Below are 18,164 nucleotides of genomic sequence, written 5' to 3'. Positions count from 1 at the left end.
TTGCAGAAGAAGGTGTCAATGAGACCCGTGTCTCGCATTAAGATATAGTCTGTTCGCATGGTTTTTTGTTGTATTTCTTACTTGTGTATCGTCGAGTCTCTCATTGATTTCGCTTGATAAACAAGTATTCACGTCCTGAGTTTATAGATCAGTTGCACTTGGTGCTGTATATGTATAGAATGTGTGTCCCCTGGGTTGTACACATATGATTCTCTTCCTTGAGCGATAAATCCAGTGTCAGCTGCACAGTCGCATAAATATTTTTTTTTTCTGTCGGTCGTTATCTATTTGATCAAATTATCCACTCCGGCCGTGGAAATTGCTCGACAACAGAAAACACATAACTAACAATGAAATCCCTGAGTTGCATTGTTTCCTTCTCTTTGCTCCTTTCAGTTTTTCCTTTTGTAATCTCTTAACTTCTCCATATTTCGGACATCGTGTACAATAGTTACCAACGCAGCTTTTTCAATCTTTAACCAATGAGCTAGAGAATGCTGCGAGAACCCTACGCACGTTACCATAGCTTACTATGGCCATACAGATTTTGAAATGTTGATGTGTACATTATCGAGGCAAGTCCATTTCATCATATTAAACTACCTTCTCTTCACCTTGCAAACCCCTGCAAAGAGAAAAGACGTTAACCAGCCATACACGCGTCGTATCTTAGGCTCGAATTGCACGACCACTGCTGTGATTTATACTGGGCAAGTGCCTTCAATATGATTTTTTTTTTTTATTTTCTTGAAATAAAATTTAACATGTGGTGAATCTTAAACGAAAAAAAAAAAAAATAAAAAAAAAAAGTATCATACAGCGCGTCACATCCATCAACTTCTGTACATCACTAAATATCAAGAGCCAACGACATTCTCCATAGATGAATGATAAATTTCTACCGGTGAAGAAGGTATCGCAAATTCCCGAAATAAATGGGGAATATGTTCGAGGCAAACTACAGTACAGAACGAAGACATTCTTTTTGATGCTACGCACCTATCCCATACATTCAATCCCCGACAATCGATGTAGGGTTGAAGCTACTGATTTCACTTCACACTCTCAAATAAGTAAAGAACGTGGTGAAAATGATAAAAAGTACAGACTTTTGGAGACTGACGACAATAAAGTCTTGCAATTGATAGTTTTCAAGAATCAATTGCGAAATTTGTATGAAAAGTACAATGAGCTATACCCTGGACGCAAGATTGATATACCTCCAGCAGACGGAGACTTCCGGCAGGTCATTGATGACAGACTATTGATATTCAGTATCACTGTTTGGTGGAGGGAGTACAAAGAAAAATTAGAACCCTTTACTTATGATGCAGATATCGTTGAATATGATTGTCTTCTAGATAATGAGAAGAAGTTTGTTGGAGACTTGTATAAGAAGATATTGAAGAAGAAGCAATACATTAAGGGGCTTAATGGGTTGGAAAAAGAAATCATTCCGAAGGAGTTTATCGAGAGTGCTACACGTGATGATGACGATGATGATGATAATGAAGACGACGAGGATATATCGGAGATGTCATTATCGGAAGATGATTTTGATGAAGAAAGCCCAGTCGAATCGAGACTTTCATCTCGACCAACAGAAAATGACATACCCGATCCAGACCTAGGAGATATGATCGACATAGAACGAGAAATATTGGAAGCGCAAAATCGTATTAGTAACAGCAATGTCTCCTCCGTTTTGGAGTGTGCTCCAGAAAGTGTTGTTGAAGTTTCCAATTCATCCGAGAGCGCAAACGTTGAAGATAAGCAAAATTCACAAGAAAAGAGGCACAAACGTGCCAAATCTGACGTAGAGCATCAAGAAATTGAAAAGCGTTCAAAACAAAGTAATGATTACCATGATGCACAAACTCAAAACGACGCAATTGTGGAGGCAACTGTGACTCCAAACGCTAGCAATGGTGGTGACGCTTCAGCGTTTTACAAAGTTTCTGAACTAACCAAGTTGAGCAACAGCATTGACAATAAAACGTACACTGTAGTTTGTGAAGTTTTGGATGCGACTCCATCAAGCAAAGAATGGATAACCTACAAGTCATACGAAGTGAATCCCCTAACAGAGGAGACAGAGTTGAGTCACACGCGACTTCAAGGGATGGAGTTCATTATTACTGATGTTGCATATCCAGCCAATTACGAGTTAAAGGAAGGTGAATACATGTCTATTTATCTTGATGGTGAACAGGTGTTGGCTTTGAATAAGGCTCACCAGTGTGTGACAAAGAAATTACTCAATTTTGCTTGGGACAACAATCGAGATGACACTATTTTGACGTTGAAGTTGCGCAAAGTGCAAAGAGAGGTTGTTGTGTGGACGGTCGAGTGGTGAGGAGAGGGGAAGGTGGTTGCGTGGATCGGTCTAGAATGTTAGGAGCAGTTGTTACCTGTTACATGGCGTCAACATAGCTCAATACAACAAAGCTCCAATCACCAATACAACAGCTATTGCCAAAGATTCCAATGAAGGATGCTTCTTTCCCTATTTTTTTGGTATTTTTTTTTTTTTTGCGAGACGATGGGGGATCTCTAGTTGCTAATTTTTGCGTATTATACTATCGGCTAAATTGGGCCTCTATCCGAGCCCGCATTTGCTAAATCAAGATAATTTATTTATGCTATTGTTGTTGAAAATTGACGAGAGCTGGTTCTATTACAGTTTTCAATCATGCGCACGTGGTCCCATTGACTGTCTTCACCTAGAATTCTTATGAGGTTTGTATACTGTAACGCTTAGTACTGACGTTTTTATACTAAAACAACTTATTATTATTTGCATCTCAGACACCTTCTTGGTGCTGAGTAGATTGATCAAAGACCAGAACCTATTAGAATATGAAAACATGACATGACTCAGTTTAATTATGGGCTTTATTGCATGACGTATGATTTTGCGTCCAAGTTTTTAATTCGCTAATTCCGTTATCTCCAATTGTTTGTTTGTCAAAATGTGGCACGTGTCTGTCAATTTGGTGCCTCAAAAAATTAGTTGCAAAAAGAAAAACAATAACAACCATCACAAAACGAATACAACAACACCCGATTTCCATTTGTCTTTGCTGCTTTTTTTTTTATTTTCTTTTAATTACCGACTTATTGTTTTCGGTGGAAGAGTTTAAGTTAATACTTTTTTTATTTGATTAGATGAGAGACAAAGACAAAGACAAAGAGAGGGAAAACGATGGGCCCATGTGGGATATCTAGTTGGTAGCTACAAGTCGACACCTCAGCAAACTTGCAAATATAAATAGCCAGGAGGATACGCCTTGACATCAAATCAGCAATCACAATTGTTGCTCAGTCAAGGCACCAACCAAGAGAAATGATTTCAAGTGTGTTTTTATTCATCTGGGCTTTGGTCACGGTTGCATTAGCTCACACTATTCCAGGACACAGTTCCCTTCAACGTCAACTTATTGCCAAGAGGGGGCCACAAGACCTCATCGCGGACCTTTACCGCAATTTGCCAGCTCCAGAAATTGACTTTATCAACTACCACATCAGAAACTTGGCTTTTCCGAATGGTACCATTTCCAAATGTGATGAATGCAAAAACAGAATGAAGTACGCTAAGAACTTGGTTGAAGAGTACCCCGAGAACGAACATTTGGTTAGTTTGTTATTGTTCAGGGACTGCTTAAACAAGAACCCCAAAAAACCAACAGCTTGTGGAGACAAGGATTTCTTCATTACCACCGATTCACAAAACTTTGAAGCATTCACCGACAATTATGATTCTGGTATCACTTCAGGATCAAGTATCAACTTTTTTGACAATGATTTTCTTCACGTTATTAAAAATTTTAACGTTTCAAGTGATTTGGATTTAGAGTACTATTGTTATTTCAAGTGGAGTAAAGCTTGTAAATTGCCAGAAACTCCCGATGTTCAGGAGCTCTTTGATATTGAAAGTTGGTGGCCAGAGAAAAGGCTGGTGTACAACAGCCCTCCGGAGTACAAGAACAATAGTGAAAAGTTTAACGTTGTTCACGTTACCGATTTCCATATTCAACCAAGATACGAATTGGGCTCAGAGTCCAACTGTACTCAAGTGCCATGTTGTTTGCCAGAGTCCTACAATGCAGTTCTTCCTGGAAAAGACTATAACTTCACCCAATACTACAAGAACCTTGAACCATTTGCTGACACATTTGACTTCTCATTCTACCCCGATGCTCATTACGACGAAAACAACCAATATGTAAAAGGCGAATACTATGATTTCCCCAAGTATCGTGGTTACAATTGGCAAAATGCCCCAGCAACAAGTTTTGGTGCTTATCTTTCAGATACTCCTGAATTGCTCATGAACAACTCCTTGATTGAAGTTGCCAAATTGCACAAGGAAAAGAATTTTGAGTTCCTCATCTTTACTGGTGACTTGGTGGATCATGATACAATTCACGCTACTCCCAACGTGACAAAGGAATCCGAAGTGACGTCATTCAACTTGATGAAACACTTTTTGGACAACATTACCGTGTTGCCCTCTTTGGGAAACCACGATGCGTTCCCATATGCGCAAGTGGCACCATTGCAGTTTGATCGTAACAACTCTTACCAATACAATATCGATGACATGGTCAATTTGTGGATCAACAATGAATGGTTTGATGAGAAAGATGCCAATGATTTGAAGCACCACTACACTGGTTTCTCATATGTTACAAATAGGGGTTTGAAAGTGATTGCTTTGAACTCCAATGCTTACTATGTTGAGAATTTATGGAACTATGTTGATCAATCGACCAATCCCGACTTGTTTGGAAACTGGAAGTTCCTTATTGATGAATTAGTTGAGTCTGAGCAGAAAGGTCAAAGAGTCTGGATAATGGCTCATGTTCCACCAAATGGCGCTGACGCATTGCCAATCCAGTCAAGAATATTTGGTAAGATTGTTGAAAGATTCTCTCCTTACACCATTGCTAGTTTGTTTTACGGACACACTCACGTTGATGAATTCACCATTTTGTACAACACCAACGTCACTGCTGCTGAGGCTGTTGCTGATGATGTCATCAATATGGCTTGGGTGGCTCAATCTGTAACACCGTTCACCAGCTACAACCCTTCATGGAAGTGGTATGAAGTGGAGAATGAAAGCTTCAACATTATCAATGCTTACAACCACTACACGCAGTTGAATTTGACATTCACCAATGGTGGTGAAGAGCCAAAATGGGAAGAGGAGTACAGTGCAAGAGATTTTTATGATCCAAACCACACATGGCCAGAGGATGCACCATTGAATGGTACTTTCTGGCACAACTATGTTGCCAAACCATTGTGGAACACCAGCAACATCGAATTTGCCCAAAAGTTTATGGATCTCAAGTATAGATTGAGTCCCTTGACGCCAAAATGTGACGTCAATGGTACTCTTTCAAACGAGTGTTACAACAACAACTGCTTCATCAATTTCTATTCTGATAATAACATCAAGTGCTTGAAGCCACTGAAGGAATATTGATTTTGTCACTTTTTTACCCACGTTTCTCTTTTATTTTCGGTTATAGCGTTATTTAGTTACTTTCTTCAATAAATATTTTTGCCAATAAAGCCCATTATGAATTTTTCAAAGTAGTATTGTGTTATTGCTTTACCTTCCTGGTCTTGCTCTATGGCTCAGGAGCCATTGGTGTAATATTTGACTGGGTAAATTGACGATAGATAGTTTCTTAACTATAAAGTAACGCTAACAGAATTATAATCACATATTTTTGCAATATAAGCAGGTCTAGGCCCCATCCCCACGTTTTGATCTACAATGCACTTTGGAACTTATTTCATATTTGGTATATACTCACTGCAGCTACACCTCTACCTCTCTCAAAGCTTACCCATCCGGTCTTCCAAAATGTCGTGAGAAACAATCTCAATGGAATACGTGTCTGGATCTCTAATGAATGCGATTCCTTTGACAGCTTTGCCTTGATTGAACTTCACTGACCAATCCAATTTGTCACCATAAGCTTGTTCCAACTCTTGACAGAATTTGGCTGGATCTTCGCATGAGATACAAATGTGGCCATACCCTTGCACTTCACCATTTTCGGTGCTGTTACCGTTGTGGTATCCTTTGAAATCGGCATCGGATTCGGTACCCCAGTTGTGAGTCAATTCCAATATCGACTCTCTTCTCAGTTGTTCTTGCCAGTCCATTGTACCTTCTTTGAAGTTGGGGTCATGATTATAGCCGAGAAAGTACAAACTGAATTTAGCTTCTGGGAAATCCTTCTTTGTAAAGAGCTTGAGGCCTAAAGAACGGTAGAATTTCAAGGAAACTTCTGGATCTTTGACTCTAATCATTGTGTGGTTGAGTTTGTATGAAGACACATCAGTTTTGTCTTTCTTTTTGTCAATGCCATTCTCAATAACTTCAACCCAGTAATCCTCAGGGTCTGACAAAAGGAAAGCAATGTTGTGCTGACGGCCATCTGCTAATTTCTTTTTGAATCTGACACCGTTTTCCAAGAATTGCTTTTCAGCAGCTTCGATATTGTCAACTGAAATACAAACATGGCCAAAACCTTTATCTTTGTCACCGTTACCATTGTTGATCTCGGCAGTGCCTCCGTGGTTGTAGCACAACTCAACAACACCTTCGCGTGCGGCCCAGTTTAAATGCTTATTCTTCTCGGTCTCGTAGTTGAGCATGTACAAGGTAAAAGTGTCGAATGGGATTGTCGCAATCAACTTCATTCCCAACTTCTCTTGCCACCAATTGACGGATCTGGGGTCCTTGATTCGAAGACAAGTGTGGTTCATAAGGAAACTATTGTTGATGGTAACCATTTTCGAGTCTGCAGTTGTACTGGAGTGGTAGCAGTGGCTGTTGTTTGCAATTGATGTTGGTGGAAAAGTGGAAGAGAAAGAAGTAGTGGGAATTTTGCAAGTCCCGATTTGATCACGCCAAAGACTTCTATTTATAATGTTATTGCTGCTGGTATGGTAGCTATGACGTAAAGAAAAGCGCACGCTCACTTCGACTGGAAAAACGGATTTGCCACATATATGGCGCACTGTTTGAAGCATAGTTTTGTACTTAGGTGGTTGCGTAGTGGGGCTGTTTCGATGAACTGTATCGCTCTACAAAAGAGTTGGTTCCATCTCCACTTAAAACAACGGAAAACGGATTTTCCAAACCTCTTGCTTCGCGGAGTTTTTCATTTTTGCGGCACCGCAATGAGCGTACGGAAAAGAGAGAGAGAGAGAGAGAGAATTTTCCCACGACCAAAGGCCGCCAACCACCAAGTCAAGCAATTGTTCATATCTTCATCTCCATAACACGCTAAAACAGTAATCGGTTAGTCTCTTTTATTTACAACTGACTATATACCTGTACCACTTTACTGACACCTCCTCTCCCCTAGAGCTTTTGCGCTTCATTCTTAAACTGTTCAAATACATCCTTTTTGACCTTGTACCCGTGCTCATCAGCCAAAGGAAACTTTTTCGACTCCACATCCAGCTTATATTGCTTCATAGCATCAACTCCCAATTGATAAAAATGTGCATAAGGTTTGACAAATTTAGCAATATGGCTCTCTTCGGGATTTTTCAATTCCAACATATCTGAAATGACAAGCACTTGCCCTGAGGTGTATGGGCCAGCACCGATCCCAATTGTAGGCACATTTAAGTGCTCTGTTATAAATTGTGCTATCTTGTTAGGGATGCATTCCAATACTATGGCAAAAACACCTGCTCTTTGTAAATTTAGACACTCTTGATAGATATCCAACGCTCCCTTTGCATCTTTACCTTGTAATTTGAACCCGCCTAAAGCATTATGTTTCTGTGGTGTTAATCCGACATGCCCCATTACTGGTATCCCCACAGAGATTAATTTTTCAATAGTGGGGATGTTTTCTTTATTTCCTCCTTCCAATTTAACTCCCTGTGCTTTACCCTGTTGTACCAACTTAATTGCTGACTTAGTTGCCTGTTCCACTGAAGCCTCAAATGAACCAAAAGGTAAATCAGCAATTATTAACGACTTGTCATTGCCCCGCAGAACAGATTTAACGTGATACAACATCTCCTCCAATGTCAATTCATTGGTGTCTTGGTATCCCAATGTAGTGTTCGCTAGCGAGTCACCAACCAAACAAATATCGATATCACCTGCATCAACTAGTTTAGCAGTGATGAAATCATGTGCCGTTACTACCGAGATGGGTTTCTGTGATTGGTGGAATTGATGGATGTCCGAGACTGTTTTTCTAACGACTTGATTATATGATGACGTGACTGTCGATGAACGAGAGAACAAACGTATAGTTTGTCTTTGGATGTTGCGAAGTAGCATCAAACCGTGGTGGGGTCTAGAGAAGTAGTAAAAGAGAGGACTGACAAATTGCAAAAATTTTTGTTTCTGTCGTTTAGAGAAAAAGTGTGTGTGTGTGTGTGTGTGTGTGTGTGTGTCTCGTCCTCGGTTTTAAAAGAAAATGGTGGAGAGGCAGGCAGCCAACTTATACGATCAGAACTGTACACCTAAACGATGGCCACTACTACAATAACACTCCTAAATCATACTCAATCAATCAATATATATATAATGGCTTATTAAATAAAATGCAACGCTGGTATATGACATATATATAAATATAAATCTATGATATTTGATACTAATGTACAACGGAAGGTGGGGAAATTCTTAAACCAAGACAGTTTGTTTATCCATGGTTCCTGATCTCGAGAATGATGCATATCTTTGAAATGGGTCGTTTCTTTCCAATTCATATTCAGGGTTGCTTGCCTTTTTATTTGTCAATCTTCTGAAGAAAACACGTTTTCCCCATTTCCAAGCTTCAGCTCCAAGGAGAAACAACACTGAGCATGCAATAGCAACTCCCCATTCCCATCCAATGGCCTTGTGAAGGAAAACCTTGGTGTTGATGACCGGGATGTAAACAACAGGGAACACGGTGACAAATCCTCCAATCACCGACCAAAAGAGAAATTGATTGTCCCATAAATCGATAGCAGTTTGCTTCCACCATGGGTTGTCTGTATCTTGTCTCATGTAAAATAAGGAGTTTGTGGGATGAATACATTCCCAAGCGAGTATCAATGCACACCAAGTCATGTTTGCAAATGAAGCCGATCTTCCACGGAACACCAATCCACAAATATCAGTATCGGCATCCATCGAATTACAGTCCACCCCCAAGTCACCATTTCCATGGCCAAAGACAATAACCACAAAGCAAAGCAAACATGAACACGCCATCCAAAAACCGTAACCCAACATGTCAATAATCACTTCCCAAGTGAAAATGGTATTGTTTGGTGGTTTTTCCAAAATGTCGTCACTGGCTTTCTCTTGACCCAATCCCATTGCTGGGAAGCATGAAGTAACCACCAAAATCCACAATACTTCAACTGGCGATAATGGGAAAACCGAAAACCCTGATTCATCGATAAATGCCAAACCAATCATCAAATATAAAGCCTGAGCAACATTTTCGGCCAACAACTGCAACACGAACTTTTGGATATTTGCTGACATTCTTCTACCTTCTTCAATTGCGTTCAAAATGGATGCAAAATTGTCATCAGTTAAAACAATATCTGAAGCGTCTTTAGCCACATCGGATCCGTTAAGTCCCATAGCAATACCAACATCAGCTTTCTTCAAAGATGGTGAATCATTAACACCGTCACCAGTCATGGCGGCAAATTTTTCACGACGATGTAAAGCATCAATCATACGGACTTTGGTTTGTGGTGCGCAACGGGCAATAACCAATGGCAATACAGGCAAGTTGTCAATTTCTTCATCCGACAAAGCATCAAACTCGTTTGCTGTCATAACCATGACTTTGACGACATCATCTGAATAGTGGTACAAGTTATGAGGCAAGATTCCAACTTCTTGAGCAATAGCTTTGGCAGTACCTGGATGGTCACCAGTAAGCATATGGACATTGATACCAGCACGGTGACACAACTTAACTGAACCGGCAGTTTCTTCTCTTGGAGGATCATAAATACCAATGAGACCTTGGAAAATCAAGTTGGATTCAACAGCTTCACGATTATCACAGTCGCTATCAATTGTTCTTGTGGCAAATGCCAATACCCTCAATCCTTGAGATGATAAAGCTGTCATGTTCTCCTCAATCAAATGTTTATCGGAATCGGTCAATTCTTTCAATTCCTGTGAATCATCAGTACCTTCACCATACCATGTGGTACACAATTGCACAACCCTTTCAACAGCACCTTTTGTGTAGACTCTAGTCTCTCCACTATCTCTGTCCTTGTAAACTGCCGACATTCTTTTAATTGATGAGTCAAAGGGGAACTCAGCAACATGGTCAAATCCGTCAACAAGCGACTCTCTTGCATAGCCCAATCTGGTGGTGAAAACCTGAATGGCAATTTCAGTGGCATCCCCATGAGCTTTCCAAACTAATTCACCCAGCTCTTCGTCTTTGCTTTGGTTGACGGTGGCGATATTGGCCAAAGTGGCAGTCATTAACCAGTTGTGCATGCTTTGTGGCATTGGGTCTGGGTAAGGCTTGTTGAAATCAACTTCTTCATCGGTTTCTTTGATGAAAAATGGCGAGTATGGTGCATACCTTACGTCACCAACAGTTGGGTTATAAGGCTCGTTTGAGTTTTGCACTTCCAATGTACCAACATTTGGCAACCAGACTTTTTTGGCAATCATTTTACCCTGTGTTAATGTACCCGTCTTGTCGGAACAGATATCGTTAATACCACCAAGAGCTTCCAACGAGTCCAACTTTCTGACAATAACATTTTTCGAAACCATAACTTGAGCCCCAACAGCCATTGTAATGGTTAAGACAACAATAAGAGCTGATGGAATCATTGACAATGCAACACAAATGGCATAAATGGCAACTTCACGATTGACGATCATCTTTTGAGAGCCCAATACAACAATGGCAAATACAACAGCCACCCAAAACAAGAAAATGGCCAACCAAGAAAGTTTTCTTTGCAACGGAGTACCGACAGTAATACCAAGGACGTTTCCCACAATGTCATAAATTGTTCCAGCAAAAGCACGTCCATATTCTCTTTTCTTTGGTTTACCGTTTGACTTGTCAACTTTGCGAATCAACCCAGTCTTTCCTCTCAAAGACTGAGCAATTTGACCAATTTCAGTGTTCAACCCAGTCCCATAAGCAATACCCGATCCTCTTCCCTTGGAGACGACTGAAGATGAATAAACCAAGTTTAACCTGTCGCCCACTGGTATAGGCACTGAATAATCACTATAAATAGTTGTGTGATCTTTTTGTACTGGTAATGACTCCCCCGTCAACAATGCTTCATCAGTTTCCAAATTCATGGAATCAAACAATCTCAAATCAGCAGGAACTGTGTCTCCAACTTTAACGTGAACAATATCACCAGGGACAACTTCTTCAGCAGGAACAGTGATGTCGTCTCCATTTCTGGTCACTCTTGCAGTTGGTGATGACAAGTTACGCAAAGAGCCCATGGTTTTTTCCGCTTTAACCTCTTGAACAAACCCAACAAGGATATTTATACCAACAACAAAGCCAATAACACCACCCGAGATCCAATCTCTAATGGCTAGTGCTATAATCATACTGATGAACAACACCAAAATCATAGCATTGAATACTTGATGGGCCAATATTTTCGTGTAGGATATGGAGTCCTCTTCTCCGAGATTATTAGGACCATAACTGGAAATTCTTGATTCAGCTTCTTTTGGAGATAACCCATTTGAAATATCGGTGTTGAAGTCTTTGGCTGTCTGGTCAATTGTGAGTCTATAGTATTCTTGTGATACCAAACCTTGGTCGTTGTTGGTTTCAACTTTGGTGTTATTTGTGCTAGGAGTGTTGTTGTTGCTCATGGATTTTTCTGATAGCGAAGAGTCTGTGTTTCTCCGTTGTTGTTCTTCTTGTTGTTGTTGTTGTGAGTAGTTAATGGATGACTTTTCGTTACTGTTGGACATTATGAGGATACAATGTGTCTAAGGTCCTTAGGGGTAGAATTGTTAATCAGATGCTTGAATAGAACGACTGTAGCAGCAGTAGCAGTAGCGGCAGTAGCAGGATTTATCAAGGAGTAAAAGTGGGTTTTTTGAAAAATCTCTTTATGAGCTAGCGAAGTGTAATATTGGCTAACTTCGTATTTAAAGTGTCTGAAAAGGAAAATAGAAAGCAATAAATATTATTCAGTTGAATAGATGGTAGAATATAATTTTTGAAAATATAGACTGCAAGTGGATGTATAATTAAAACTGATACGGAAGTCTATACCCAAAATTTATCGTCTGAGTTGTAGATGTAATGATTGCTTTTTCTACAGAACAGAAGAATAAGAAAGAATTGAAAATTTCAAAAAGGGAATGAAATGAGGGGGAAGTACTGGACTATTTATATTTCTTGACCTGATACAAAGAGAAGTGAGGTTTGGCGGAGTGATGATGTGATATCTTTGGTGGGCTGGGGAGGAAGTTAAGCGTATTTTTAAAGTTGCATAATATTACACAAATATAGAGTGGACTCATAACCATGTGCAGGATCTATTGTTTGAAGTTAAATTTTGCGTTCAATAGTGCAAAATCTACTTCCAATGTACAATCTCTACTATCAACTGTATTTGCTGCCATTAATCGCTACTACATGTAATTAAACTATGGTTACACTATATATTCTCCTTCTACTCCTCTTATTTCTTATCTTTTTTAAAGTTACGACACAGAACAAAACAAGGTGTCAGGCAGCAATCTAGACCTCAGCAAAGTATGTTACTGTTACTGTTGAAGTTGAAGTTGAAGTTACATTGGCACAGCATGTATAATTTGTTTTCATATACAAAAAAAAAAGATGCAACCTCGGTATGAATCAGACATAAACCTCCCAAGACCCTCTCCTTGGTAGTAAATGACCAGTGAAAATTGCTAGGGTCATGTGTCTATTGCTTTCTGCTTTGTTATCAGTGCAGAGGTCATTACACAGATATTGTTCTTTCTTGCCGTGAAAAAAAAGAAAAAAAAATGAAGAAGAAAACAAAGAGAGGATTTGCTGAATGCCAATACTTAATGCCAAGATGAGGTTGTATAAGTTTTGCATTCTTCATCTTTTTAGTTTTATTTTTTTCTTTTTTTTTTTTATTTTTCTTGTCACGTCCATCTATCACATACTTGTAACTCTTGGCATTAACTTTGGTAGCAGCAGCATCAGCATCAGCATCAGCCATCTCAGAAACAATAATCTTTGCTGCTCAACATCCATACACACATACTAAAACTGCTCAGAACAATCTACTTTTTTTTTTCTTAGCAAAAGCCAAGAAATTTGTATCTTAGTACACGACCAACCGTATCCAACTCTGTTTAAAGGTTGATGATACATACTTTATATCCTTCGGTTGTGCTTGTAATAGTCATATAGCTTCATGCAACCCTCATTTAAAAGCATGCCACATCTCTCACACACACTCTCACACTCTCTTTCTTTATTCTAGCCGAAATTTTATGTAGTTTCAAGAGGGTTTCTGGCTTAGAAAATAGTATATTTCCAAATTGAGACTAAATTACGGTCAAATAATTGCGCCGCGTTCCCTCTGTATCTTTTGGAAAGGGTTTTTCCTTGATAACCCACAAAGAGGGCATGGTTCTAAGATCAAAAAAAAAAAAATAAGAATAACAGAGGATCTTGGTAATATTCCATTTCATTAGGATTTTAGCATTAAGTAGAATGGTTTTCCTGTGAGTTTGGCCTTGGGGCACTGTATCGCAGTCTACGAGGGAGGGTGGGGGGAGAGTACATGCTACATTCACTTTTCTTGACTTCTTTACGATCAACTTACACCTCGAAAATTCAATTGATTTCCATTTTACGAGCTTACGTCTTAAACACCTGTGCCCTTTGCGCAAATGGCACATTGATTCCCAAGGCAATCCCATTTTTGAAGACGCATATATCCACGTGGGTCCCTCTAGCCTTGTTCTTTTGTGGAAAAAAGGCGGTCGATTTCTTTCTTTTTTTTTTTTTTCTTTGACGTATCTGCAACAGTAGGTCAGTAGATGACACAAAATGGCAACAGAATGTCAGGTGATAGTCACGCGCCAGAGTAGGTTTTATGATCCTGACATATCATCATCCTTTGTGTAGTCTTGATTGCTAGTAAAGATGTCTACCGTGTACCACTTTTCTTATCTACGCCGTAAACCCTGCCCAGGTGCAAAACCACTGATGTAATTGTAGTTGCGGATAAATTGTCCAGGCGTAAACATTTTTGTGTACTCTTTCTTTTGTGCCAAGAGTTTTTCCGGAGTTAGACGAAGCCGGACATAAAACATCCATGAATGTTGAGAGGGGAGGCTAAGCCAGCTAACAAGAGAAGGGTGAACTATTGTCTTGGCTGTGTAAAAGATAAACTCGGACTAGTATAACAGCACTTTATCATCCGAGAAGTAATGCAAAACAATAAGCGTACCTCTTATGGTAGACTGAGCAATCATAATGTGTTTTCTATCCACTTCCGTGTATATGAGACTCAGGCTCAGTAAAGGTCAGTCTAGCCAGAATCATTAAGTTTTTCTTGTTTGTTAAATACCCCTACGTCAAAGTTAGGGTGTAACTCTTGTGTATACAATCAACTTTTAAACTTTTGAGTATTTTCCTATCAACTCAAAGACCCTAGCTTTTACTAAATGCTACCATTGTTGCACCTTAGTTAGTTTCAGGTTATTGAGTATTTAAATCGTCTTTTCAAACAACTCACTCCTGTGTATACTCATACAAGTCTTATCTTTTTATCAAGGTATACATTTTTGCAGCAATTTGTTGACTAAAAACTTTCGTTCCTTGAGTAGAAGAACAAAATCAAGCTGGCAAACCTAAATACCAAGCTCAGGCTCTTTCAAAGCTGTCAACGTTAGTATATTACTTTTCTTGAACCGCAGAATTGATTAACAGTCACAAGACTAGTTTCGTCATTGCTCATCAAACTCGAAACTCGTTATTGGCGCTACCTTAGAATCCCTTCGTTTTCTTCTTAGCGAACAAAAAAAAATTCACCACTGATGTTATAACATCAGAGCTTACAATACAACAACGCCATGTTTTCCCCGTCTGATGAAAAGATTATAGAATATATCGATGCAGGACAATATACAATTGCTCAGAACTCCTTGCTCGATAAAATTAGAAAACATCCGAACAAGACAATATATCGAGCATTACTGAATAAAATATTATACAAAACAGGGTCTACGGACAAGGCAATTGAAAACAACTTAGCCTTATTGAAAAGCACTCCAAATGAAGTAAATACCCTACTTGAGTTGAATGAGTTTTTCAAATCGGTGGGCATGGAAAAAGAGGCAGATTTGGGGTTCGAAAATGCGATTCAAAAGTACCCTTTACTATCTCAAGAATTGAGTTACATTTGGTTTGAGAATACCATCCAAGATTTAAGTGTAAAACAATGGAATAAGATCTTTTCTTTTTTGAACAAGGGCAAGAAGAATAAGAAGTACACTTTTTGGTACAGTTTTAGTTTTTACTTGTTGATGAATCAAGGTAACGAAAAAGATGAAACCAAATTGAAGTTGTACAAGTCATTTGGTAAGAAACTAATAGAAGGGTTGGTAGAAAAGGAACCTTTTGAAAATTGCCAAGAGTTGTATGTTTACACGAGATTTTTATTATTGGAGGAGGATTACAACACAATTGTATCGATTTTACACGATGCGAAATTCCCTTTGGATTTGGAAATGCAATTACTTTACATGGAAGCAATGGAGAAGTCCGGGAAATGGACTCAACTTCACACATATACTAGCAAGTTGTTACTAGAAGAGAAATTCGACGATTTTGATACTTGGAAGCTATGGATCAAGTCAGGGTATGAAACTGGAAAAACTTGCGATGACCTTCAAACAAAGTTGGGAAGCTCTCGAAACGAATTGTTGATTAAGATTGAGCTAGATCTTCTTTACAAGACGGGACAAGAACGCTTGCAAAAGGATATTGAGACCTACTTTACAACGTTCAAGAGCAAAATGTGCTGCTATACTGATTTATCCAAGTACAGGGACTATTTGTCACCGATATTTTACGACAAGGTAAAGAGTTCAACTGATGAGATATTGTCGCACTCACTCAAGTGTGACAGTGAGCTTATTACGCTCGTAAACAATCAGAAGTTTGTACGTCATGTCAAAGATGGACAGATTTATCAACTTGCTAGAAAGAGAAACGACTCAGCTACTCGATCTGAGTTTGACAATGATCCTATAAGTGATGCGCTTTTGATTTCCATTGTTGAAAAGTTGTCTGAAAATCCACTTCCATCGCTTATTATACAAAGCATAGCAATCATAAAGCATTTATTGGTGCACGACAAGTACAATTATAGACTAAAAGTATGGTTGATCAAGCTTTATTCACAACTAAACACCAATGACACGGTATTACCCATTTATGAATCCTTGAAAATCAAAATGATTCAACATGAGACACTTGGATATTACCTTACGAATACTGTCCCCGCAACGAAATCAAGTCTTGACCAGTACATTGATATTTTTCGATTCTACCTTACGGCCAAACATGAAGTAAAAGATACTGTTTTGGGTGGATTTGAGCTGCAGATTTACAGCAAGTTGACTAGTTTTGTTCAATTTGGTCAAAGATTGCAAAACTCAGTGTCATTGAATTTTGTATTACAACGGATCATTCAAACTTCGTTAATCACTTCTGATAGAGGATACTTGAACTATTTTGCTCATTATTTGAAAGAGAACGAGAAATCAATCTTGGCATCCACGTGGAGGGATAATCGAGACTTTGACTCGGAATGGCATGGAATTGTCGTTAATGAGAAATTGGAAGCAGCAAAATCAAAAAAGTTGTTGTCAATACCAGTGGATGACCAAGTTACAAAAGTAAAGTTGGTGATTTATGCCATTATATTCAACACCTCAGACGACTCAAACGAATTGTTGAAACATTTCAACAAGATCATAAGCTCCACCCCCAACGTTAGCTCGAATCCATTCACCAACACTTTAATCAAAATGTATTACAACTTGTTGAAAATCCAAACCACCAACATCAATCCAAATGAGTCTCAATCGTTATCCAATTTCATTTTAAAGAATTTGAAAATTGATAAACTCAAAACACAAATCATCCCTGAATCTTCCATACTCTCATTTCAATTGAATGAAAATTTGATTAATGTGATTGAGTTTATTAAAATTGCTCAATTTATATCTACACAACCTAGAGCCAAGCGGAGTAAAGACAGCATCAATATAACTAGAGCTATATCACAAGCAACTGCAAAATCGGCTCAAGATTTGCAAAAGTTGGATCTTGTACAACAACAATATTCAGCCATTGATGCGAATGTGTCTGACTTTGGCTTTAATGATGAACTCGGTTTGGGCTTGGATAAGAAGGTATTGGAAGATGCAGTTTACGAAATCAGAGAATCAATTGCAGCTTCAACAAAAACAATATTGAATAATATATAGAACCTTGAATATATTGCAGCTGCTGAAGGCATTTGTTGAACATCCCAACATAGCTGTCGATACTCTTTTCACCGAAAAAGTAGTCTCTCAAGTTGCCTCTTCCATCCCCTTTTGATATCATCCTCCCTTTATAGATCTATTTTCAACCCTAAGCTCGCACTCATGGACACAATTTGACTGACACCCAAACTCAACAAGTATTTCCTGTGGTTCAAATCGCGTTCATTGGCATTGACTTTGAACTCGTCACGTACAAACTTGATTAAATCATCACGCTCATGATGCTTGTAGATTTGTCGAAGCACTGTACGATACACTTGTTTGACTCGTTGCTGAAACAAGAATTCTTCAAGTGATGGGATGCTGTTGCTAACGAAATTGGATCGACGTGAAGACGCTGAGGGCACTGAAGTTGCTTGCAACGTGGTCAAGTTTGTGATATATCTGATATACAGGAATGGTGTACTTTGTGGCTTGAGAATCTTGGTCAGTTGTAGGTAGATGATCATTTGGGTATAATTGTATAAGAGCAGTGGATGAGGGTTCAAGCGGAGGTGCGCAATTCTTTGGCGCGATCAAATCGGGACTTGCAAAATTCCCACTACTTCTTTCTCTTCCACTTTTCCAC

The 18,164-nt window shown here is 39.0% G+C and overlaps 7 protein-coding genes across 7 annotated transcripts; 3 read left to right on the top strand and 4 right to left on the bottom strand. All coding sequences in view use genetic code 12, as the record gives it.

The window, feature by feature from the left end:
* Nucleotides 1–883: 883 nt before the first annotated feature.
* CDC13 (Cdc13p) lies at nt 884–2,356 on the top strand (the record flags this gene model as incomplete). Its single annotated transcript, XM_051753573.1, has 1 exon — nt 884–2,356. The coding sequence occupies one exon, from the start codon at nt 884–886 to the stop codon at nt 2,354–2,356; it is 1,473 nt and encodes a 490-aa protein (XP_051611068.1).
* A 990-nt stretch (nt 2,357–3,346) lies between these two features.
* On the top strand, nt 3,347–5,494 carry KGF57_000408 (uncharacterized protein; the record flags this gene model as incomplete). The annotated part of the gene is made up of 1 exon (XM_051753562.1): nt 3,347–5,494. The coding sequence occupies one exon, from the start codon at nt 3,347–3,349 to the stop codon at nt 5,492–5,494; it is 2,148 nt and encodes a 715-aa protein (XP_051611067.1).
* A 359-nt stretch (nt 5,495–5,853) lies between these two features.
* Nucleotides 5,854–6,819, bottom strand: GLO1 (lactoylglutathione lyase; the record flags this gene model as incomplete). The annotated part of the gene is made up of 1 exon (XM_051753551.1): nt 5,854–6,819. One exon carries the CDS (start codon nt 6,817–6,819, stop codon nt 5,854–5,856), a length of 966 nt encoding a protein of 321 aa, XP_051611066.1.
* A 574-nt stretch (nt 6,820–7,393) lies between these two features.
* On the bottom strand, nt 7,394–8,335 carry KGF57_000406 (3-methyl-2-oxobutanoate hydroxymethyltransferase; the record flags this gene model as incomplete). The annotated part of the gene is made up of 1 exon (XM_051753540.1): nt 7,394–8,335. The coding sequence occupies one exon, from the start codon at nt 8,333–8,335 to the stop codon at nt 7,394–7,396; it is 942 nt and encodes a 313-aa protein (XP_051611065.1).
* A 348-nt stretch (nt 8,336–8,683) lies between these two features.
* Nucleotides 8,684–11,995, bottom strand: ENA2 (Na(+)-exporting P-type ATPase; the record flags this gene model as incomplete). Its single annotated transcript, XM_051753529.1, has 1 exon — nt 8,684–11,995. One exon carries the CDS (start codon nt 11,993–11,995, stop codon nt 8,684–8,686), a length of 3,312 nt encoding a protein of 1,103 aa, XP_051611064.1.
* A 3,117-nt stretch (nt 11,996–15,112) lies between these two features.
* KGF57_000404 (uncharacterized protein) lies at nt 15,113–17,536 on the top strand (the record flags this gene model as incomplete). Its single annotated transcript, XM_051753518.1, has 1 exon — nt 15,113–17,536. The coding sequence occupies one exon, from the start codon at nt 15,113–15,115 to the stop codon at nt 17,534–17,536; it is 2,424 nt and encodes an 807-aa protein (XP_051611063.1).
* Nucleotides 17,537–17,664: 128 nt separating this feature from the next.
* Nucleotides 17,665–18,045, bottom strand: KGF57_000403 (uncharacterized protein; the record flags this gene model as incomplete). Its single annotated transcript, XM_051753507.1, has 1 exon — nt 17,665–18,045. The coding sequence occupies one exon, from the start codon at nt 18,043–18,045 to the stop codon at nt 17,665–17,667; it is 381 nt and encodes a 126-aa protein (XP_051611062.1).
* Nucleotides 18,046–18,164: the final 119 nt, after the last annotated feature.

Source organism: Candida theae (assembly GCF_024610275.1).
Source record: "Candida theae strain CBS 12239 chromosome Unknown scaffold56, whole genome shotgun sequence".
Lineage (NCBI taxonomy): Eukaryota > Fungi > Ascomycota > Pichiomycetes > Serinales > Debaryomycetaceae > Lodderomyces > Lodderomyces theae.
The sequence above is the reverse complement of the archived record's forward strand: the minus strand, read 5'-3'. Positions and strand labels throughout refer to the sequence as shown.